Source organism: Anser cygnoides, chromosome 18 (genome assembly GCF_040182565.1).
Source record: "Anser cygnoides isolate HZ-2024a breed goose chromosome 18, Taihu_goose_T2T_genome, whole genome shotgun sequence".
NCBI lineage: Eukaryota > Metazoa > Chordata > Aves > Anseriformes > Anatidae > Anser > Anser cygnoides.
Genome location: NC_089890.1, coordinates 12,569,934 through 12,588,377, shown reverse-complemented (window position 1 = coordinate 12,588,377; position 18,444 = coordinate 12,569,934). Strand labels below are relative to the sequence as shown.

The window sequence follows — 18,444 nt, the reverse complement described above, 5'->3', positions numbered from 1 at the left end:
CGGCGCCCGCGCACTCACCTTCATGGTGGGGGGGGCGGTGAGCGGGGGGGACAGCGGCCGGTCCGGGAGGGTCACATCCGAGCTGTTCAGCAGCTCCTGTTTCCTGCAAAACAGAACAAGTGCCGGTCAGCTCTCCCTGCACCCGAAGTTTTGGGAGGCAAGTGAGCAGCAGAGGCAGGAGATAAGGAAACGCAGGGGACATTTTTGTTAAACCAAGAGGCCATAATGCTCTCTTTGAAAAATAATCTCACATCTGAGAAAAAAAAGGCGACTGCACAAAAAGGTGACACAAAAGTTCTCTGAAGAGCCCCATGCCCTGCAGGGGCTGGGCTCCTCACACACAGCCCCACACCTCGGCACCACAGACCCCACGGACGGGGGAGCGGGCGCGCAGCTCCGCGGCGCTGGCATAAACCCGCCAGGCTCCACGAGACTGGGGCTTGGCGAGGGCCCACTGAAGGGATTGCCACAACAGAGCGGCACCAGGGCACTTTTGGGGGGTCTCACAAGGACTTGAGACACTGGGAAAGGCAGGGGAGAAGTACCTGTACCAAGATCCTGCCCAGAAATGCAACCCAAAACCCTCTTCGGCCTTGGTAAGGTGGACCCAAAGCCCTCCGCTGATTATTTGATAAAAATACACTGTGCCTTTTAAAAAAAAATCACTTCCCAGGCAGACAATCAAATCGTCACACGCAGTGGTAGTGCCAGATGCTACTCTGGGAGTCAGAAAATCTGAGATTTAATTTAGTTTCCTCTCATCCCTGCCAGGTTAGTCCTGCAGAAACTGGGCCAAAATGTCCAACTGTTTATCTCACAGTAACGAGGTTTGTTCCCATGGCAGCCCGCCCCGGGATGGCAGAGCGCGGCGCGTGGGGCGATGCTGCGTGGCGCCAGGCACCGGTGCACACCAGGCCCCTCCAAAACGCGACGGGGTGCCTGCACCCAGCACCGGTACATCAGCAGAGCCTCTTGCAAAAAAAAATGCTCAGAGAGCGCTCTGCAGTAGCCGTGCTTCACTCCCGGTGAAGAGCTGAAGGGCAGGCCCTGCCCTGCGCTCCTGGCACAGCCGTGCCAGCCGCGGCATGGACAGGGCACCCCCGCACCCACAGAAGGTCCTGCTGGGGGTGAGGGGCCTGGAACAGCAGCTGCATTGGAGAAATCGCGCTTTTACCAAATCGGAACATGCTCACAGGTCGTTTGCAGGGTGCTACCAAATTGCTCCCAGAGCAGACCTGGTTTTCTACCAGACCCCTGAGGCAACAGCGAGTGCAAAGCCCTGCTGCCGCTGCGCGAGCACGCAGTGGCTGTCCAGATGTGTCCCTGCTAGTGAAAGAGACTGAGCCAGAGCTTGGCGAGGGCTGCTTTTTGCTCTTTCTGCCTGTATGTACAATTGCTTTTGCTAATAGACTTCTCCCAGTCTCGATGGACTTTAACTCCATCTGTTAAGACACATACATGTACACACGCACACACAAACGTGCACACGGAGAAGCGTTTAGCACCCAGCCTGTGCGTGCAGGGGTGGCAGGAATTACCACCTGCCTCCCCCCGGCCCAGCCCCGTGCCTCGGCATTGCCAGCACCCGCAGCGGGCTTTGCCCCGGCCCTGCCAGCACCCGGCCCTGCCAGCTGCCCCGCGCCTCCCTGCACCTGGGTCACGGCCCACACCTTTTTGCCCCCGTCACAACATAAATTAAAAGCCCCCACTCCAAATCTCCCATGCAAAAGACAAAGAGAAGCAGAGGATGCAAGGCAGTGGGTGAAGGCCTGTCCCTTGCGAGGCGAGCCGGAGCCCTCCGCCTGCCCTCATCCGGGTGGAGAAAGGGGAGCCAAGGAGCTGGAGTTACAGTGGCTGTGAACAGAGAGAGGGAGGGCACTAACAGGACGCAGATCAATAGTTCCCATTAGTTAACAACCAAGGAACAAGAAATAATGGACTTAAATTATAGCCAGGGACACGGCGGCTGGATATCAGGGGAAATTCAGGGCTCAGGTTCAAGCCCACAGCCCCGTCCCTGGAGGGGGTGGCACGGCCATGGACCATCACCGCGCGAGGCAGGGCGATGCTCGGCCATGCCAGGGCAGTACTGCAGCCCAGCCCGGCCACCAGCACACGGGGACAGGGCCAGCTGAGCCCTGGGGGCCGGGGGACCAACCTCTGACACGTCTAATTAATTGCTGGTTGCAGGGCTCGGAGCTCTTCCAAGAGCACCAGGTACCAGTGGCTGTGCCCAGGCTCGCCCCGCAGCCCCAGGTGGGACGCGCAGAGGCAGAGCCCCCCAGCAGGCTGCAGCAGAGCAGGGGCCCTCCTGCCCCGGGTGGCCGCTGCGAGATCAAGGCACAGCCCATCCCCATCTCTGCTGTGCTGCACAGCCATGTCTCTAGGCTGTTGGAGATCGTTTTAAAAATAAAATAACATTTTCCAGATTTGCAGGGCAAGAAACGAATTGAAATGCTGTAGGACTACATAGGGGCACCAGCAGAATTTATTCTCTGTCCGCCCATATTGTCCATTGAGCTCCTTCCTAGTCTCCTCTCCAAAAACCCACCGTGACACCACTGCTGAAAAAACACCCAGGATGACAGATTTTTACTATTTCCTCTTTGACTTTCTAGGGCACTACAGCACAGGCTGATCTGGAGGCAACCACTCATCTTTGCTCTCCTTCCTTTGAACCCTGTTCTCTGGCTGATTGCACCAATCTGTACAGTGACCTCAAAGGCATAAAACGTATCAGACCTCACAGAGATTAAAGTTACGGGGATGCATACAAATAATTTGACTTGATCTGGGATTTGTAACAGGTTGCCATAGCATCACATTTTAAGTATTATAAAATCACTCACACAACTTAACAACGTGTTCTTCTATCACATGTTGATTTCTTCTCTGGGGCCAAACTGCTGGAACCGCTATTGCACTTCCAGGGAGAGCAAAACAAACCCATTCACCAGCAGGCGCTTGTAATTAGCCTTGATGCTCTGGAAATACGTTATGTTAAATTGCAACCATTGGCCCACGATTCACTCTTCTGTCAGCTACAGGGTCAAGGGCCATCAGCCTAATTCCCGGGGAGATTACCCTCCGGGGATGACAAATGAACCATGAGGAAGATCAGCATGTCTTCATCTGTGCAGGGCGCACCTGCATGTCGAAGCGGCCCCCAGGAGCTCGCATGAAGACTGCACCAGAGCGAGCGGGTGCTCGCCGCGGCCCCGCCACAGCTGGCTGGGGGCTGGCAAAGGGCTCAGGTCCCTGCGGAGCCCCAGCTGCAGCACGGCTGGACCCGGACGAGGGATGCCGGGCAGCACACCAGCGCCCCACAGCCACCCAGGATGCTCATCCCCCAGGGATCCCTGCAGAGCTGGAGACCACAGGGTGGCCGGGGGATGCTGGCAGCCCCCCTGTCCCTGGGTGCTGCCTCACAGCTGGGCCCCATGTGCCCCCAAGCCCGGAGGGGCCAGGAGCCCCCCGCAGCACAGCACAGCCCGCTGCCACCCGGTTCTGCTCCAGGCCAGCACAAGAAAACGTCTCCTGCCTGAAGCGCCTGCAGTCTGCAGCTGCAATTAGCAAACCGTGCAAGGATGGGGTGGGGAAGGACACAGTAATATGATTATGAGCTGAAGCCTGGGCTTGGCACGTCATGGCTGGAACAAATGGCCTCTGCAATCACTGCTGACCTGTCCCTCCTTCGCACAACGGGCACGCACACCCCGAGGGTCGAAGGTCGGTCACGCAACACAAGGTCTTGGAGGCAGCACCCGACGGGGGGGGGGGGGAGGGCAGTGTGCGCCTCGCCCCGGCCTGGCACCCCTTGGCACTGGCATCATCGCAGGGTGGACGAAAGCATCCTCCGGAGCAGCACCTCCTGGACACGGGCTCCTCTGGCCCAGGCGGGCACAAGCTGAAGGACAGCCTGGGCGCCCCGCGGAGGGACAGCCTGCTGCAGGACGTGTCCCACCAGGGTGGCCCCGCGCCACTTGCTGCAGGGCGCACAGCGGGCAGGGCCTCGGCCGCGCCGCTCGCTGGCACCCTGCAGGGGCCGGGGCAAGCACCAGGCACAGCAGAGGCTTCCCGGAAAGCAATGCAGGCATGAGTTTAGTAATTCTATTTCTTCATTTTCCTCATTAGGCAAATTAAGAGAGAAGGCAAAAAGAAAAAAAAATAGAATCGTACGTACTTAGTAAATCTAATTAAGGAAATACCTTAATGCAGTTACACAGGCGCAACGGCAGGGATTCCTGACGAAGACGGGGATGAGCCCTGCCGCGCAGCTCTGGCCCCCTCCAGCTGGGGGTGCCAAGGGGGAGCAGGTGGGGACTTTTCCCCTCGTTCTGAGCGTTTGTGTATCGGCGAGTTCCCGGAGCAGTGATGACAGGTGAAGTCTCTCTGATCTTCAGAGCACTCCTTGTCACAGCCCTAAAGCACCTACAAATTCAGGTCATGAACTTTGTAAACCCTGCTGATGTTCTGAAATTCTGATAAAGATGTCCCGTTCAGTGCCTCGATGTGTTGTGCTACCAATAACACCACCGCCCAGCAGTAGCCAAGCAGCCTGCGGTGCTGTGCCGTGAAGAGCGCTCTGGGAATCAAGCAGTCGGGAGGCCAGGCACAGAGCTTCACACGGCTCCTCTGCTGAGGAGAGCCCACAGCGTCTGTAAGGGGGAGAGCCCAGGAGCTCTACACCCTACATCTGTTTCATCAGCTCCCAGTTAAAGACGTCTCCACCCCACAGGGCAGCCAGGCACCCCTGCGGCGATGCTCTCCACCTCTCTGCGCCCTCCTGCAGCACCCCAAAGCACCTCGGAGCACAGGCTGACCGCTGGGCCGGAGCCCCTGGCTTGGGGCCGGGGGACGCGAGCACCCTGCAGAGGAGCAGCGGCCGAGCCAGGGCTGTGCGCACCCCGGCCCCACGCTGTGCTGGCCTCAGCGTGCACGTTTCCTCTCCTCTTCTCACTCTGAAGTGTAATGAAAGCTTGTAAATGCATCCCGCCTTTTTGTTTTGTTCGTCTGATTTACCAGACAGGTCCTAAACTGACACAGTGCATTCGTACGAATTACGCGTGGGAAGGGGAGATGTCAACATATTATCTGACACCGCGGCGTTCCGCGCTAAGTGGTGAGCTCTACCTTTTGTTATGCTGGGTAAACTAAACACTCGGAGCATCGCAGGTTACGTTTGTGCCTACGCTTAATTTTGCAGAAGAAACCTGGCCCAAGGAGACACAAATCTCTCGCAGCACACCCACTTGCAACAAGTTCAGCTGTCTAGATGCTTTATCCTTGAGAAGGACAGCAAAGATGTCCTGTAAATTAACAGCCTCTATATTTGGAACCGTCGTTTTTTTGTCCTTGACGGGCATCACCTTGCCAGCTGCTCCCTGTTTCTTTTATTTAATATTCAGTGCCCAGCGTCTGAAGTTTTCACAGGGGCCGGGCTCCCCTCTTGCCTCTCATGCCCGCCCCAGCCCGACGCTCCCGGCAGCGCAGGTGCAGGCAGGCTCCTGCAGCCTGGGGGTGCCGGGCAGCTCCGGCCCCTGCCCCCTGTGCCGCACAGGAGCTGAGCCACCCGCACGGGCTGGGAACCCAGCACAGCGAACACATGAGGTGGAGCTGCAGCCCTGGAAGTGAAAACTCCCCAGCATTTCAGCAGTAACTAAGGTCTGGGTTCCCACCTTAAGTTTGAGCCTCCCCTTTGGCGGGTCACAGAGGAGACACGGGGGAGCTCAGCACCCCCCAGCACAGGGCATGACCCTGCCCAGGTCCAGCTCCCAAGATGCTGGGGAGCTCCTGGCCTTGCCCGGACCTGCAGCCCTCAGTCGCCTGCTCACAAGTCACCAAAAATAAAAAAATAAAAAAAATAAAAAAGCTTTTTTTTGCAACAGCAGCAAGGACAATTCACTAAGATGTCACACCTGGAAATCGTCAGCAAGAGCTTAAGTGAGGCCCTGTAGCCTGACCGCACCACGCTCCATCCGTAGCCAGTGACCTGGCAGGGGTCCCCGCTGTGTCACTGCTCCCTGGGAGGGGACGGCCGCGGGCACGGCCGCTGTGGGGCTGCCTGGGCCCAGCTGCCACCCCAGGCACTCCCGCCACGTGCACACAGCTCTGCAAAGCTGCGGGTGCTCCGGGGCTTAGACCAGGTGCAGGCAGAGCCCCCGCAGTGCAACGCTTTCCCCAATAACCTGATTTACCTTGGCTGTGTATTGGGCTAAGACTGGCCCTGACCTGAAACATTACTTTCTTTCACTGAAGTCTGAGAGTCAGCAAAGAAAAAGAATAGCATTTTCTGGTCTAGATTTCTTGCAATTAATTATGTATTTGTAAGTTACCAGCCCGCATCTGCGTGCACACAGAGGCTTCCCGACTGCACAGCTCACACAAGCAGGAACCAAAGCCCTGCTAAGAGCAAGGTGACATTTAACTGCAAATGAGTTTAACTTTAATTACTCCTCTGCACCAAGAATAAATATTGTTGAGAGTGTTTCAGGGCGTCCCGCACTGGTGCGGGCGCTGCCGTTGTGCTTGTTTCAGTAGGTCACGGCACGCTCCGTGCACCCGCCCGTCCTGCTCTGTGCTAAGGGAGAAGAGCAGCCTCCTGCCTGCAGCTGGATGGAATCTGGATCCTTTCCAACCCGCCAAGGACTTCCCAATTTGTCTCGTTAGGAAAGTAACACTTGATATGCAAATAATGGTGGAAAGAGATTTTTATCGCTTACAAATTTTGTTCTCTGATCTCACTTCCAGGAGCAGAGAGGAAGCAGTGATTTCCAGCAGCAGTTGGATAAATGAGCCAAGGGACTCGTGGACTTTTTAAGACCAGAAGGATTGTCTGATCTGATTCCTGAAAACACACAAGCCAAGGAACCTTGGGCAGCCATTTCTGAGCTGATTCAATAATTTGTAAATTAAACAGAACAGCTCCCAGAAACCAGAGCCTCCAACCGCATGCAGAACCAGCTCCCAACAGCGGAGGGACACTGCTTCCGCCCGGGGCATCTGTGCCATGGGCGCACAGGGGACAGGAGCGCTTCTGAAGGTGGGGAGAGGCCAAAAACACGCGAGCTGCTGTCTTTGTGAACCCAAGCCCTGCTACCACCCAAAAAAATACGGGAATTTTAAAATTGACTTCACCAGTGCGAAGATTTCACTCCAAATGACTTCAGAGGAGGGAGTACCTAGGAGTATCCCTTGCTGAACTACCCAGTGAGCTGACAGCTGTGACAGCAAGCCTTTGCCTAATTTCTGGCTGCCTCTAACACCATCAAAGGAGCGGCAGGGTGCACCCCGGCCTGAGGCTCCCAGCCCACCGGCTTTGCCCAGCGGGAGGGAACCACCATGGCATCACCTCACTGGCAGGGGAGCAGCTACGGGACCTGATCGGGTACGGGTGCCCTGAGCCGAGCCCGAGACTCCTGGAGCGGGGCTGGCGTCAGGAGCAGCCCCGTGCCCAGCGGGAGCTGCAGCCCCGCGCGCACCAGCTGTTGGTGCACACTGCTGCTCGTTCGCTTCAGCTCGAGCGAGCAGGGCAGGCATGGGGAGATTGATTGCCTGGGAAGGCTTGCGGAGGGAACAAGGTAAGCATCACCCCGCTCCTGCAAGGGGAGCTCGCTGAAGTCAATTTGTTGTGCTGCACTTTGCTGGGTTGCTAATAAGAAAGGGACATGGGCCACCAGGGACTCTGCAGCTGCCACTGATCCTGCCAGACTTGCATATGGCTCATGTAAAGCAAAATTCAATTGCAAACACAGAACAAAGACTGAATGTAGGAGGAAAAAAAGAAAATAAGAGCAGGTGGAGGAACAGAGTCCCTTTTGACTATACCGCTAACAGTCCCTTCCTTTTCCTTCAGATTATGTCACTTTGATGGCCCTGGCAGCTTGCATAAGATGAAGCAGTCACCGTAAAGCACTGCCTGAATTCTCACAATCGCTCCCATGAAGGCTCCTCAGTCCACGGCAGACAGGAAAAAAAACTCCTCAGGGTCTCGTTCTCCCCTTAAGATGTCTATATGACTCTCACTGTCCTGAATAAACCCCACAGCAAGAACTACACTGGGAGGGTTTCTGCTCAACGTGATGGTGGGGAAAGAAAAAAAAAATCAGGCTCCCACATTACAGGCCAAATTCTGTTAGAGTTCAGAGCCAGATTTTTTTCTCAGCCTTCAAGTGTCATGCTGAGCTCATTCACAGAAATCTGGTACCTGGTGGAAAGGAGTCTCTTTGGGAAAAGCCTTCTCTGTATGACTGGTAAAGCACTATCTCCTTTTCCTGCCATATTTTGAGGTGAATGCAGGAATCACCAATGAGTTCCAGCAGAGACAGCCTTCAGAGGAGCAGTTCAGGACCCGGGTCCCTCCAGACCCCCGCTCGGGGACATGCCTGCTACAGGACACTCAGGGGCTGGCATTGCCTCTTCCTGCAGATAGCACAGCAAACAGCCCTCAGTCCCTCACCTCTGTGGAGGCGATGGGTTTGCTCCTCTTGCAAATGGCCCCGCTCCAGCCGGCAGAGCCCTCCTGCCTGCCGGGGGCCAGACGGCCGGGCCGTGCTGGGGTGGGCACTGCTTGCCTCGCAGGGCGCCCGTGCCCCGCACACCCGGTGCATGGCACAGCCTGCTGGAGGGCTCGGACCTCTCCTGCACAGGCATGGAAAAGCAGGAGAAAGGGCTCCAGAGCGTGGCAGCCCTGCAGCCCTGCTCCATGGCCAGGGCCTTCCACTGGTGACAGGCCAGTGCTGGGGAGGGCATGGGGACCCCGAGCGCACCAGCCCCTCCAAGACAGACAGCGAAGGCCTTTGGCCAACTGAGCCCAAACCCAAGAGGTGACCGTGGGAATGGGAAGCCAGCACCCGAAGGGGGCGGTTGGGCTGCTCACAGGGTTCAAATCCCACGATCCTGGCCCAAACTGACTCCGACACCCCTGACACAGACAGCGCAGATGCCCACAGGACTCAGCTGAGCTCAGCAGAGCCCCTGTAAGCACGCTTTTCAAACCGCCCCACTACAGCACGCGGCTTCACCGCCATCTCGCAGGGCAGCGAGGGGCCCCCACCAGGGGCAGGGACAGAGGGACGGGACGGGGAGGACGGGGACTACACCTGCTCCACGGCTCAGTTCTGGCGAGCACCCTCCTGAGCTGTTCATTCACCACCAAAAACAGCGGGTTGTTTATTTCCATCCATTCAGCTTTGATGGTCTACCTAAGGCCCCAGCAATGGAGAAGAAAACTTCCTTGAACAGCAGCAACCACACAAGCTACGCAGAAAGCCCACCCGCAAAAGCATCATTGAAATCCTGCTCTCAATGCACCTGTTGTCCGAGGCAAAGCAACTACGGCAGCAGCACCAGAAAATGGGCCCCTGTGACCCAAAACTTATGGGTGAGATGGGGAACAACCAGGGCTTCTTGTTACGGGCTGTAGTTTACAACGAAGACTCCAAATAATCAATGCTTCATTCATATGATTTTGTTACAAAATCACAACTTGAAAAAAATAAACAAAGAGAAGGAAGCCATCAACCTGCAGCAGTGCCCATGTTGTCTCCATCCCAAATCAGAAGTATGTATGCCTCTGAGATTTGGATGCATATTTCTTACTATTTTTAACAACAAAGTTGCCAGAGCAGCACAGTCCTGGAGGAGAGAGAAGTCCCTGACTGAGAACGCACAGAATAAATCAGAGCACGGTAAACCTTTGAAGCAAAGAGCCACTCACACTAATAAGCGCGGGGAGAAAGCAGGAGCCATGCAGAGCAGATGCCAGCTAACACAATATTGCAAACAGGCTATTTCCTCCAAACACAAAGTTGAACATAAAGTACAATCCGCGGCTTAGTCAATGAAAGATGAAACCATTTGTCAGCTGTTCCTCAGCAAAGAGACAAAGCTGTTAAGCTGAGTTAAAGCAGTTCTGCGAACACCACGATCCCCGAAAGAAAACAGTCTTCCTCGGTCTGGCGCAGCCACAGGAACGGGCGGTCAGGGTCCACCGGCGCGGCGGCAGCAGCACAAGCCGTGCGCCCGTCGGTGCGCCCGGCAGCGGCTCGAGAAGCGCCGCGGGCAGGCTGCGGTCACCCTGCGCCCGCCGTCCGGCTTCGGGGGAACCCTGCGGGCGCACCCCCCGGCTCTGTCCCAGGAACGGCGACGAGCAGGGCGCAGCCGACGCCCGCCCCGGCTCGCCCGGAGCCCTCTCCCCGGCGCCGGCACCTCGCCGGCGAGCGGCGAGGGCAGAGCGCGCCCCTCAGCCCGTCCGCGGGGAGCGGGAGGCACCGCGCTCGGGCTCTACCTTTTCTCCTTGTTCTGCCTCCTGGACTTGTGCAGCAGCCCGATGAGCACCACGGCCGCCCGGATCCCGGCCCGCCTGGAGTGCATCCTGCCGGCCGCCCGGGACATCGCCGCCCGCCGCCCGGCTCCCGGCCCCGCCGCGGCACCTGCGGGACGGCGGCGCGCCCGCGCCCGTGCCCGCGCCTCCCCGTGCCCGTGCCCGCGCCTCCCCGTGCCCGCGCCTCCCCGTGCCCGTGCCCGCGCTCCCCGTGCCCGCGCCTCCCCGCGCGCTCCCCGCCGCGCGCGCCCCCAGCGTCGGGCACGGCTGCGGGCGGCGGGTGCCGGCGGCCGCTGCCCGCTTTTCTCCTTTTTCCCCCTTTTCCCCCTTTTCCCCCCCCCCGGCCCGCCCGAGGCCACAGGCGCGGGACGAGCGCCCGAGGCAGCGGGGCGGGGACGCGCGGGGGGCGCCCCGGAGATGCCCCGAGGGACGGCGCCCGCTCGGCAGAACGGGCTCGGGGACCGCCGCCAGCGGGGCTCCGGCAGCGGGGCTCGGGGACACGCGGCGAGCGGGGGCTGTTTTCCTGGGGCCGAGCTCTAATGTCACAACTAGGCTGGATTATGCTGCTGCTGAGGTTTTGCTGAAAACAGCCCGTGTGGGCACCCGTACCGCGGGTTCCTCAGCATTTAGGGGGACGGAGTTACGTCACAGCCCCTTCAAAATCTGAATTGTGCGAAGGATTTTTTTCCTGCCTTACAAACTTTTCCTTCTGCCTTTTGCAGACATTATGTAGCCTTTCCCATATGGGACAGCTCCAGGCTGGTCCAAGCCAGGCTCCAGCCGTGCTCGTGCCAGGGATGAAGGTCCCTCTGCTGCAGAGCTGCTCAGAGCCAGGGCTGGGAGCAGTGCGACAGAGCACGAGCCCTCCAGCCTGTCTCTTATGTGGGGGAGCCGGCACACCACTTCTTCCAGGCAACACACATATATTTTTTTATTAAGTAAACTGTCGGTGATCTACTTCACAAGCCCAGCACCTTTCCCTGGAAGTCTCTGTCACCATGGTGATGAAGCAGCCGGGTCTCTCTGCCCTCCTCCCCTTCACCTCCCGCCTCACCTTCCTCCTCGCTAGTGGGATTTTCATGGGAATTAGATGCAGGACCAGCTACAGCACTCTGAACGTGTTCCTTCTTAGAGGGATGAAAATGCAGTCCATGCTTTAGGCATATAGGGTACGAGAACACAGACACAAAACTCTAGTCCTCCACAGGACTGAAATATCAGCATCTGCCCAAAACCCACCGGTGCTCTGCATCTCTGCAGCCAGCCTCAGAGAAGTCATAATAATCCTACTGCACGTGTGGCCAAGCCCATGAAATCGTTCCTCTGGGTCTGTTCCTCAGCCTGGCCTTAAAGCAGGGAGAGCACAAATCTCCTGGTACCAGGGAGACCCGGACCCCCGGAGAGGAGTTCAGCAAATTGTCCCCAGCACAGGTCAGCACTTCTGCAGGGACCCTGCCACGGGCAGGCACGGCGTCCGATGGCCACCTCGACCAGGACACGGAGCACGAGCTGCCTGCAAACCCTCTCGGATGGGCAGTCAATTATTAACAGCACGTGGGGCTCTCCTGGAAGAGCCCCTGACAAATGTGTTTGCTCAGGAGCAAACAGCTCGCAAAGGCCATGGAGCACATCTGCCACTCTCGCTGCCTCCTCCTGCCTGCCACCTCCCTACCGCCGTGCTCGAGGTGATCAATACCACCTTAGCTCTGGCCTTTTCTATCTAAATATTTCTGCACAATCTCTAATCAGATGTGTTCTTTAAATTCAACAAAAATCCCCAACATCTTCATAGCTATTTCTTTATGCATTCCACTCTAAGGCAGATAAAAAGTACGTGGAACAATATTTCTGTCAGTATGCCACATCAATTCAACCCCGGAACAACCTGACTGCAGTACAGTCATGGCCACCCCATCTGTATTCACCTACACAGCACACAGCTCTGCAAAGCACTGAGATCTAAACTTATAGCTAAGATTAATACTTGAATATTTTAACAGATCTTGGGTGGGTCCCTGGGAAGGCTGGGGCAGCAGAACGGCCTCTCCTGCAGCAGCTGGAGATGCAGTGATTTCAACAGGTGTAGAGTTGTCCACTTTCCCAAAACGAAAAACCAACCGGTTCTCAAAGCACCCTGGAACGTGCGCCTCCTTGGGACAGCATCAGATGATGCCAAACCACGTGCAGTGGGTGAGAGGACGTGCATGGATAGGAGGAAAAAGGTACATTAAACCAGGATGCCACCTTCATTCTCACTGAAAGAGCACTTAACTCGCACTGTGAAGCCTTTTAATAAAGTTTTTGTTGGACCAACAAATCCCTTTGTTCTTGCAGAAAATATCTGTCTGCTTCCTTTCAAGCAGAATCATCAGTCTGACAAATTTCTGAGACATAGTAAAAAAAAAAAAAAGAAAGAAAAGAAAATAGAACCCATTTCCCGTGCCAAATTATATCAATTCTGCCGCACCTCATTAGCTTTCATTTAATGGAGGGGGAGGGGTTTTAATTTTAAACCTTTTACCTCTCGCATTAAACAAGCAGCTTCAAATTTCATTGAGTCTCTCTCTGTCTCTGGAGACATCTTCCACTGTCTCTCTTCCCCATTTCCAGACAAGTTAAGTATTAATCTTCTCTTGTTTTATGCTGAAGTGGCTTTGTATTGATTTTTAAAGATGTTCAATTCTCTCATATTTGGAAATAGAGAATCACTTTAAGTAGACACACTTAGCCATATTTTCTTCTCCACCCAAATACTGCAAATGAGTCTTTGTTGTAATCAATTTCTTCTGGACTTTGTTTGCATCTGATCTGTAATTTATAGGAAAAGGGCAGGATAATTAATGGCAAGGGGCTAGACGGGGCTGCCTGGGGCAAAGGCTGGGGCAGGGAGGCAGCAGCTCACATCAAGCAGCTCACACCACAGCTTTGGCCGTGCCGGGGACTTGCGCTCCCTTGCGCAGCAGCAGCTGGGGTGGAGACCCTGGAGCCCCCCCTGCTGCCCTGCTACCCCAGGCAAAACAAGCTGCCAGTTAAAAGGTTAAAAAAGGTTAAACATTTTATTTCTAACTGGCTCTACCCTAAGAGCAGCAAAGGACCGGATCAGGAAGCAGCAGGTGCCACAAAGCCCCTTCCCCTGTGCCGGCAGCACAGAGCACAGCTCCGGCCGGGGCAGCCCCCACACCAGGAGGCGAAGGCACCCCCCAGCCAGCAGATTTATTTCCCAGAACAGCTTCTTTTACAAGGCTGAGTGAGCAAATGCCACAGTAAGCATCTTTAGGATGTGTCCTTGTGACCACAGCCAGGGGCAAAACATTAGCAAGAAAAAAGCGGCAGCACAGGCTCCCGACAGGAGCCAGGCAGCAAGGGAGCTGGACGCAGCCCCTGGGCTCCAATTCACCTCCAGCTCCATTCCCCAAGAGGACTTCCAGTCATCCCTCCGGGCAGCGCACAGCACTTCACCTGCACAGCGCCTGGGATGCGCGTCCTTGGTAGCGATGGCCAGGGAAGCGAGACTGATGCACTCAGTGCTGCTCAGCCACGTGGATGATGCAGGTAAATGGGGACCGGGGAACGTCTCCCAAGAACAGCGCTTGTCCCTGTGGTGGCTGCGAAGCCGCCCTGTATGTCTTACATTCTGCTGTCTGATAAAAGGCTTCAGGACAGATTAGGGCAGGATAACAGGAAAGCCTTCCTTCCCCAGTGCCTGCTGTTCTCACCCATCACCCCTGGCAGGTTGTCCTTGCAAAGAAATGGCACATCATGCACCCAGAGAACGGTTTCTGCTTGGCAAATGGGGGAGCAGCGGCAGGACCGGCATGGTGAGCCATGAGCACGGTGAGCTGCATGGCACGGGAGCCCCGGGGCACCCTGACCTGGGAGCAGAGCCAAGTCTCCTGCTGCCTCCAAAGCCGGAGCGTAGGCTCCTGCAGCGTACGGATGTGCTGTGTGTCCTCAGTTCATCCTTTACTCTTTTTAAGAGAGGATCCTGTCAAACTGCCCTGATGGTGCTTCAGCCAGAGCTGCAGCAAGAGGCAAGTGCTCTGCCTGCATCCCGGTGAGATGCAGAAGCACTGCCTGCAGCTGGGGGCTCTATGGGGCCGGAGTGACTCCGGACACCTCTGTTTTATGTGCTGATGCAAAGACAGCATCACCCCCCCCCCTGAGGGTTTGGGACACCCAGTCAGGGCCAGCACCCAGAGAATACCCTCCGGCTGGTGTCTACACTACAACGAACAGACATCTTATAAAACGGGACGCTGCAGCTTGAGAGGCTTAGACTGGAAATTAGGAAAAGCGAGGAGGTTGCTTCAGCCCTGGAGCAGTCCTCAAGGAGGCTGCCAGCTCCCACCCACGGAGCTCCCCGGCCTTGGGTGGATGGAGCCGTGGCCGAGCTGACCTGGTGCTGGAGCTTGGAGCAGGGAGCTCGGGGATGCCTCCCAGCCCCAGCCGGCCGTTCTGGGCTCCCCCGAGCCTTTGTCCTTCCTGTAAGCATTCAATGTTACCTCGACAGCGACTAAATAACCTTTGAGTTAAGCAGCTGCCACTGTTTTATGAAGAAATAAATCTCTCTCTAAAATTGCCCTGACGTTTTTGCTTCAGAGAAAACAGTTTTGCAGCTAACTACAAAACTGAATCCCAAGGGGCTGGAGAGAACTCATTTCAGGTTGGAACAATTATACGCCATGATTAATAAATCACCTGGGTGGCCAGATCATTTATGCAACGCTTGGCATTTTATTCTGGACGCTTTGCTAAGAAAGAAGGATCTGAAAATACCAGACTGTGACAAGACCAAGCCTTCATTCCCAATATTACAGAACCTCCCCCTGAATAAGTTATATGATTAATATTATTGAAAAGCTGTACATTTACGGAATAGCTTTGGCTTTTGTGTTAATTCTTCAGTGAGATTGAATTGCCCAGGCTGCCCAGAGCCGCCTATCGACCTCCCGCAGCTGCTGATGAGCGCATTTGCAGCGGGGAACGCCGGCCAGGGCCCCGGCACCCGCGGCCTGAGCAGCCCAGCCCCGGTGACTCAGGGCTTCTGCAGGCAGGCCCGCGGCCAGGCGCTGCCCCGCCAGGCGACGCAGGATGCGGCCCGCGAGCCCTCTGCACCTCCCCGGCGAGGGATTTACGGCCGCCTCGCTCGCGAGGGGCAGCGCCATAAATACACGAGATGTGCCAAGCAGTGGTGGTGCCGCAGGAGGGCCGGGGGTCCCGGGCCCGGGCCTCCCCAGCACTCGCTGAGCCCCCAGCTGGGTGCTCGCCCCTGCCCATCGCGGGGAGCTGAGCGGGGGGTTGGAGAGCCAGGGAGGGGAGCGGTGCAGCAGCGGATGCCTGAGATCCTCACTGCCACACAGCTGCTACCCCTCAGCAAACAAGACGGCTTCATTTTACATCACGGTGTCAGAGCCTTCCCTTCCCCAAACGCGAAGCACAGCCTCTGCAAGCAAAGCCCCCTCAGCATCCCGGCCAGACCCTGCAAACACCCCCCTGCCCAGAGCCCCCCGGCCAGCCCTGCCCCAGGGCACGGCCACACAGCCGGGGCGCAGGACAGGGACCATGCACTGCCCCTGCCCTGCCCGCACCTCCAGCGCCACGGAGCAGAGGGACAAAAGGAGAGCACCAGCAGCGCAGACCGAAGGACAGGAATAGTAATCAATCTTCTGCAAAAGGGGCAGTCACATTCCTATTTTCCTGGCATAAGAAGAAAAGATTTTGGAGCTTGCAAACTAGGGGGAAGGCGATTATAGCATTTCAAAATGTGCTGCAGAAAGAGGATAAGACTGCATCCAGGTTTAAGAGAAGTATCATGAGAAACAGAGCTTTAGATTATGTTACATCCAGCCCTAAGTAATCTGATTAGAGATTTATTTTATGGCTTCAGTTAGAAAGACATACGGAAAATACCAAGAAAACAGGAGGCAGATATATGTATTTTTCCCTTCAGATGAAGCATCCCTATGCATCCGGAGCTGACAAATCCCCAGAGCAACCATTCAGGCACTGACATATGCATCGAGAGCAGTAAAAGGTGACTTTGGGAAAGCTTAATTACTTTTCAAATTACAGCTGGATACAGAAAACCCACCAATTAGACAAGAAAACTTCCAACCTGTTTTTGTTCTGGGTATAGTCCCTGCCATTCTGATGCTCAATACCCTCTTCAAAAACCAGACGCGCATTGTTACACGAGGATCAAGGTCATCGAAGATCAAGACTTTTGCTGCAGCAGTCTTAGGCTGGCTGGAGCGTTTCACGTAGATCCCACGGCTGTAAAAGCACAGCCCCAGGATCTGCGAAGCAGCCCACGGGACTGGGGCAGCCGGACGGCATTGCATGGGGCACCGCGCGGCTCTTACCGCCATTTTCCACCACTGGGGAAAAGATCTGCCCCAGTCCCTGGAGCAGGCGCAGGTGAGGCGCGGCCCAGATGAAGGCAAGGAGCTCCCCTTTGGCTCGTGCCAGCTGATGGAGCCCAAGGCCATGGTGCAGCCTGCACGCGAGTGTGACCAGCACCCACCCAGCCCCCCAGGGGGTCCCGGGCACCCGCCGCTCACAGCAGCCTGCACCGGAGACCGAGGCAACGCCATCCGGGAGTCACTGCTGAGCTCCGGGCCTGCGGGCGGCTCGGGCCGAGGCCTGCACCACCACCACACACCAGCCAGGCCGGTGTGCACCAGGCGCATCAAAACGCTGCCAAGTCTGCACAGCCCCTCGGCCCCCGGGGGAGGCCGCTGCGCCCAACACCCAGCTGAGCCCTCTCCGAATGGACAGATTTAATAAAAGCAGAAAACACAATTCAGTTGTTTTCTTGACACAAGGTCACCTGGTCAAAAGCAAGCAAAGAAAGCTGTGAGGGAGGGACCGCAGCCTCCGCGCCCTCCACTGCCTGCTGGTGAAAGGCAGCCCAGGCAGCGGGTGAAGACAAGGCGGCCTCGGCGTTTCAGCACGTGCGGTGCAAGCGAGCGTTTGCCCAGCTCAGAGCACGGCACAGCCCGTGGCACCGGCAGCAGCCTGGGCCCGAGGGGCTGAGATGCCACCCGGCCCCCCTGTTCCACGGCTCCTGCACCGGGGCACCGCAGTGACGGGGAAACCAAACGCATCCGGCTGGCTGCAGCGGGAGCCGCGGGCAGCCCAGCACCCCCCCGTTACACGCGCACACGCGTTGACCTTTTGCCTGACTTCAGCTGAGCGGGACCCACGGTGTTTCATCTCCGCAGCGCAATTATCAGCCTTCCCAGGAAATAAACAGGGAAAGCAATCAAAGCTGCAATGAAAGAACAAAAATTCATTACAAACGAACGACCTCTCATCTCGCAGGGAAGCCAAAGCCCGGTCAGATATCGGTACCCATTAAAAATAGAACAGGACTCGCATGAGCGCAGCGGCGGTGTTTGAAGATCAACAGAACTTCAGATAAGCTGTGCGTAAGTGCTAGGAAGCAGACAGGAGGCTAGATGGGCAGATAGCGACACTGGTGCACACGGGCACCCGTTTGGTGGTTGCAGAGGCTTGGAGAGAAGAGACCTCAGTGGGAAAAGCAATCGCAAAAGACCTAAAACCAACGCGGGGATTAGAAGGACCCAGAGCTGGCATCGCTTTGCCCACACACCTCTGCACGCAAGCCACAGTTTCTCTAGATGTGGTGTACTTCCTTCACTGCACCTCATGAGACCCCTCTCTGTATTTGCAGGGCAAACAGGTGAGATGAGTGGTCAGTAGCACTGAAAGCACCTTTCTAACACCTCAGATCAGGCATCAGTTAAATAAATATAACAACAACAATAATAATAAAGAGCCATAGCAATGGCCAGCCCCCAGAGGTCTGCAACACCTGCATTTCCCTGCCCTGACCATCCGTGCAGGCTGGCTGGGCCCCAGCAGTGTCTGCCTGTCCCACAGCTGTGCAGCAGCCGGCCCGCGGAGGTGAGCTGAGCACCACGGAGGTGAGCTGAGCACCACGGTGAGGTGAGCTGAGCACCGGTGAGGTGGGCGCTGCTCCCGGCCGGGCACAGTGTGTTCCCATGCTGGCAGACACCCGAACTCACGCACAGACCCTTTGTGCCCTGCGGAGCAGAGTCAAGAAGCAATTTCAGCTTCAGCAAAGGACAAGAAAT

General features: G+C 56.5%; 1 protein-coding gene across 10 annotated transcripts in view; it reads right to left on the bottom strand.

Annotated features, from left to right (window-relative positions):
• RAP1GAP2 (RAP1 GTPase activating protein 2) overlaps nucleotides 1-18,444 on the bottom strand; it is an 84,189-nt gene that overhangs the window by 28,703 nt on the left and 37,042 nt on the right. For 7 of the 10 annotated variants that reach the window (XM_066979512.1, XM_066979510.1, XM_048074151.2 and 4 more), the window contains one exon: nucleotides 19-103. In XM_066979512.1, the coding sequence (XP_066835613.1) occupies nucleotides 19-103 (85 nt within the window). Of the gene's footprint in view, nucleotides 1-18; nucleotides 104-4,208; nucleotides 4,250-10,288; nucleotides 10,459-18,444 lie in introns of those variants that run through there. The other 3 variants (XM_066979511.1, XM_048074150.2, XM_048074155.2) reach the window with 3 other exon arrangements.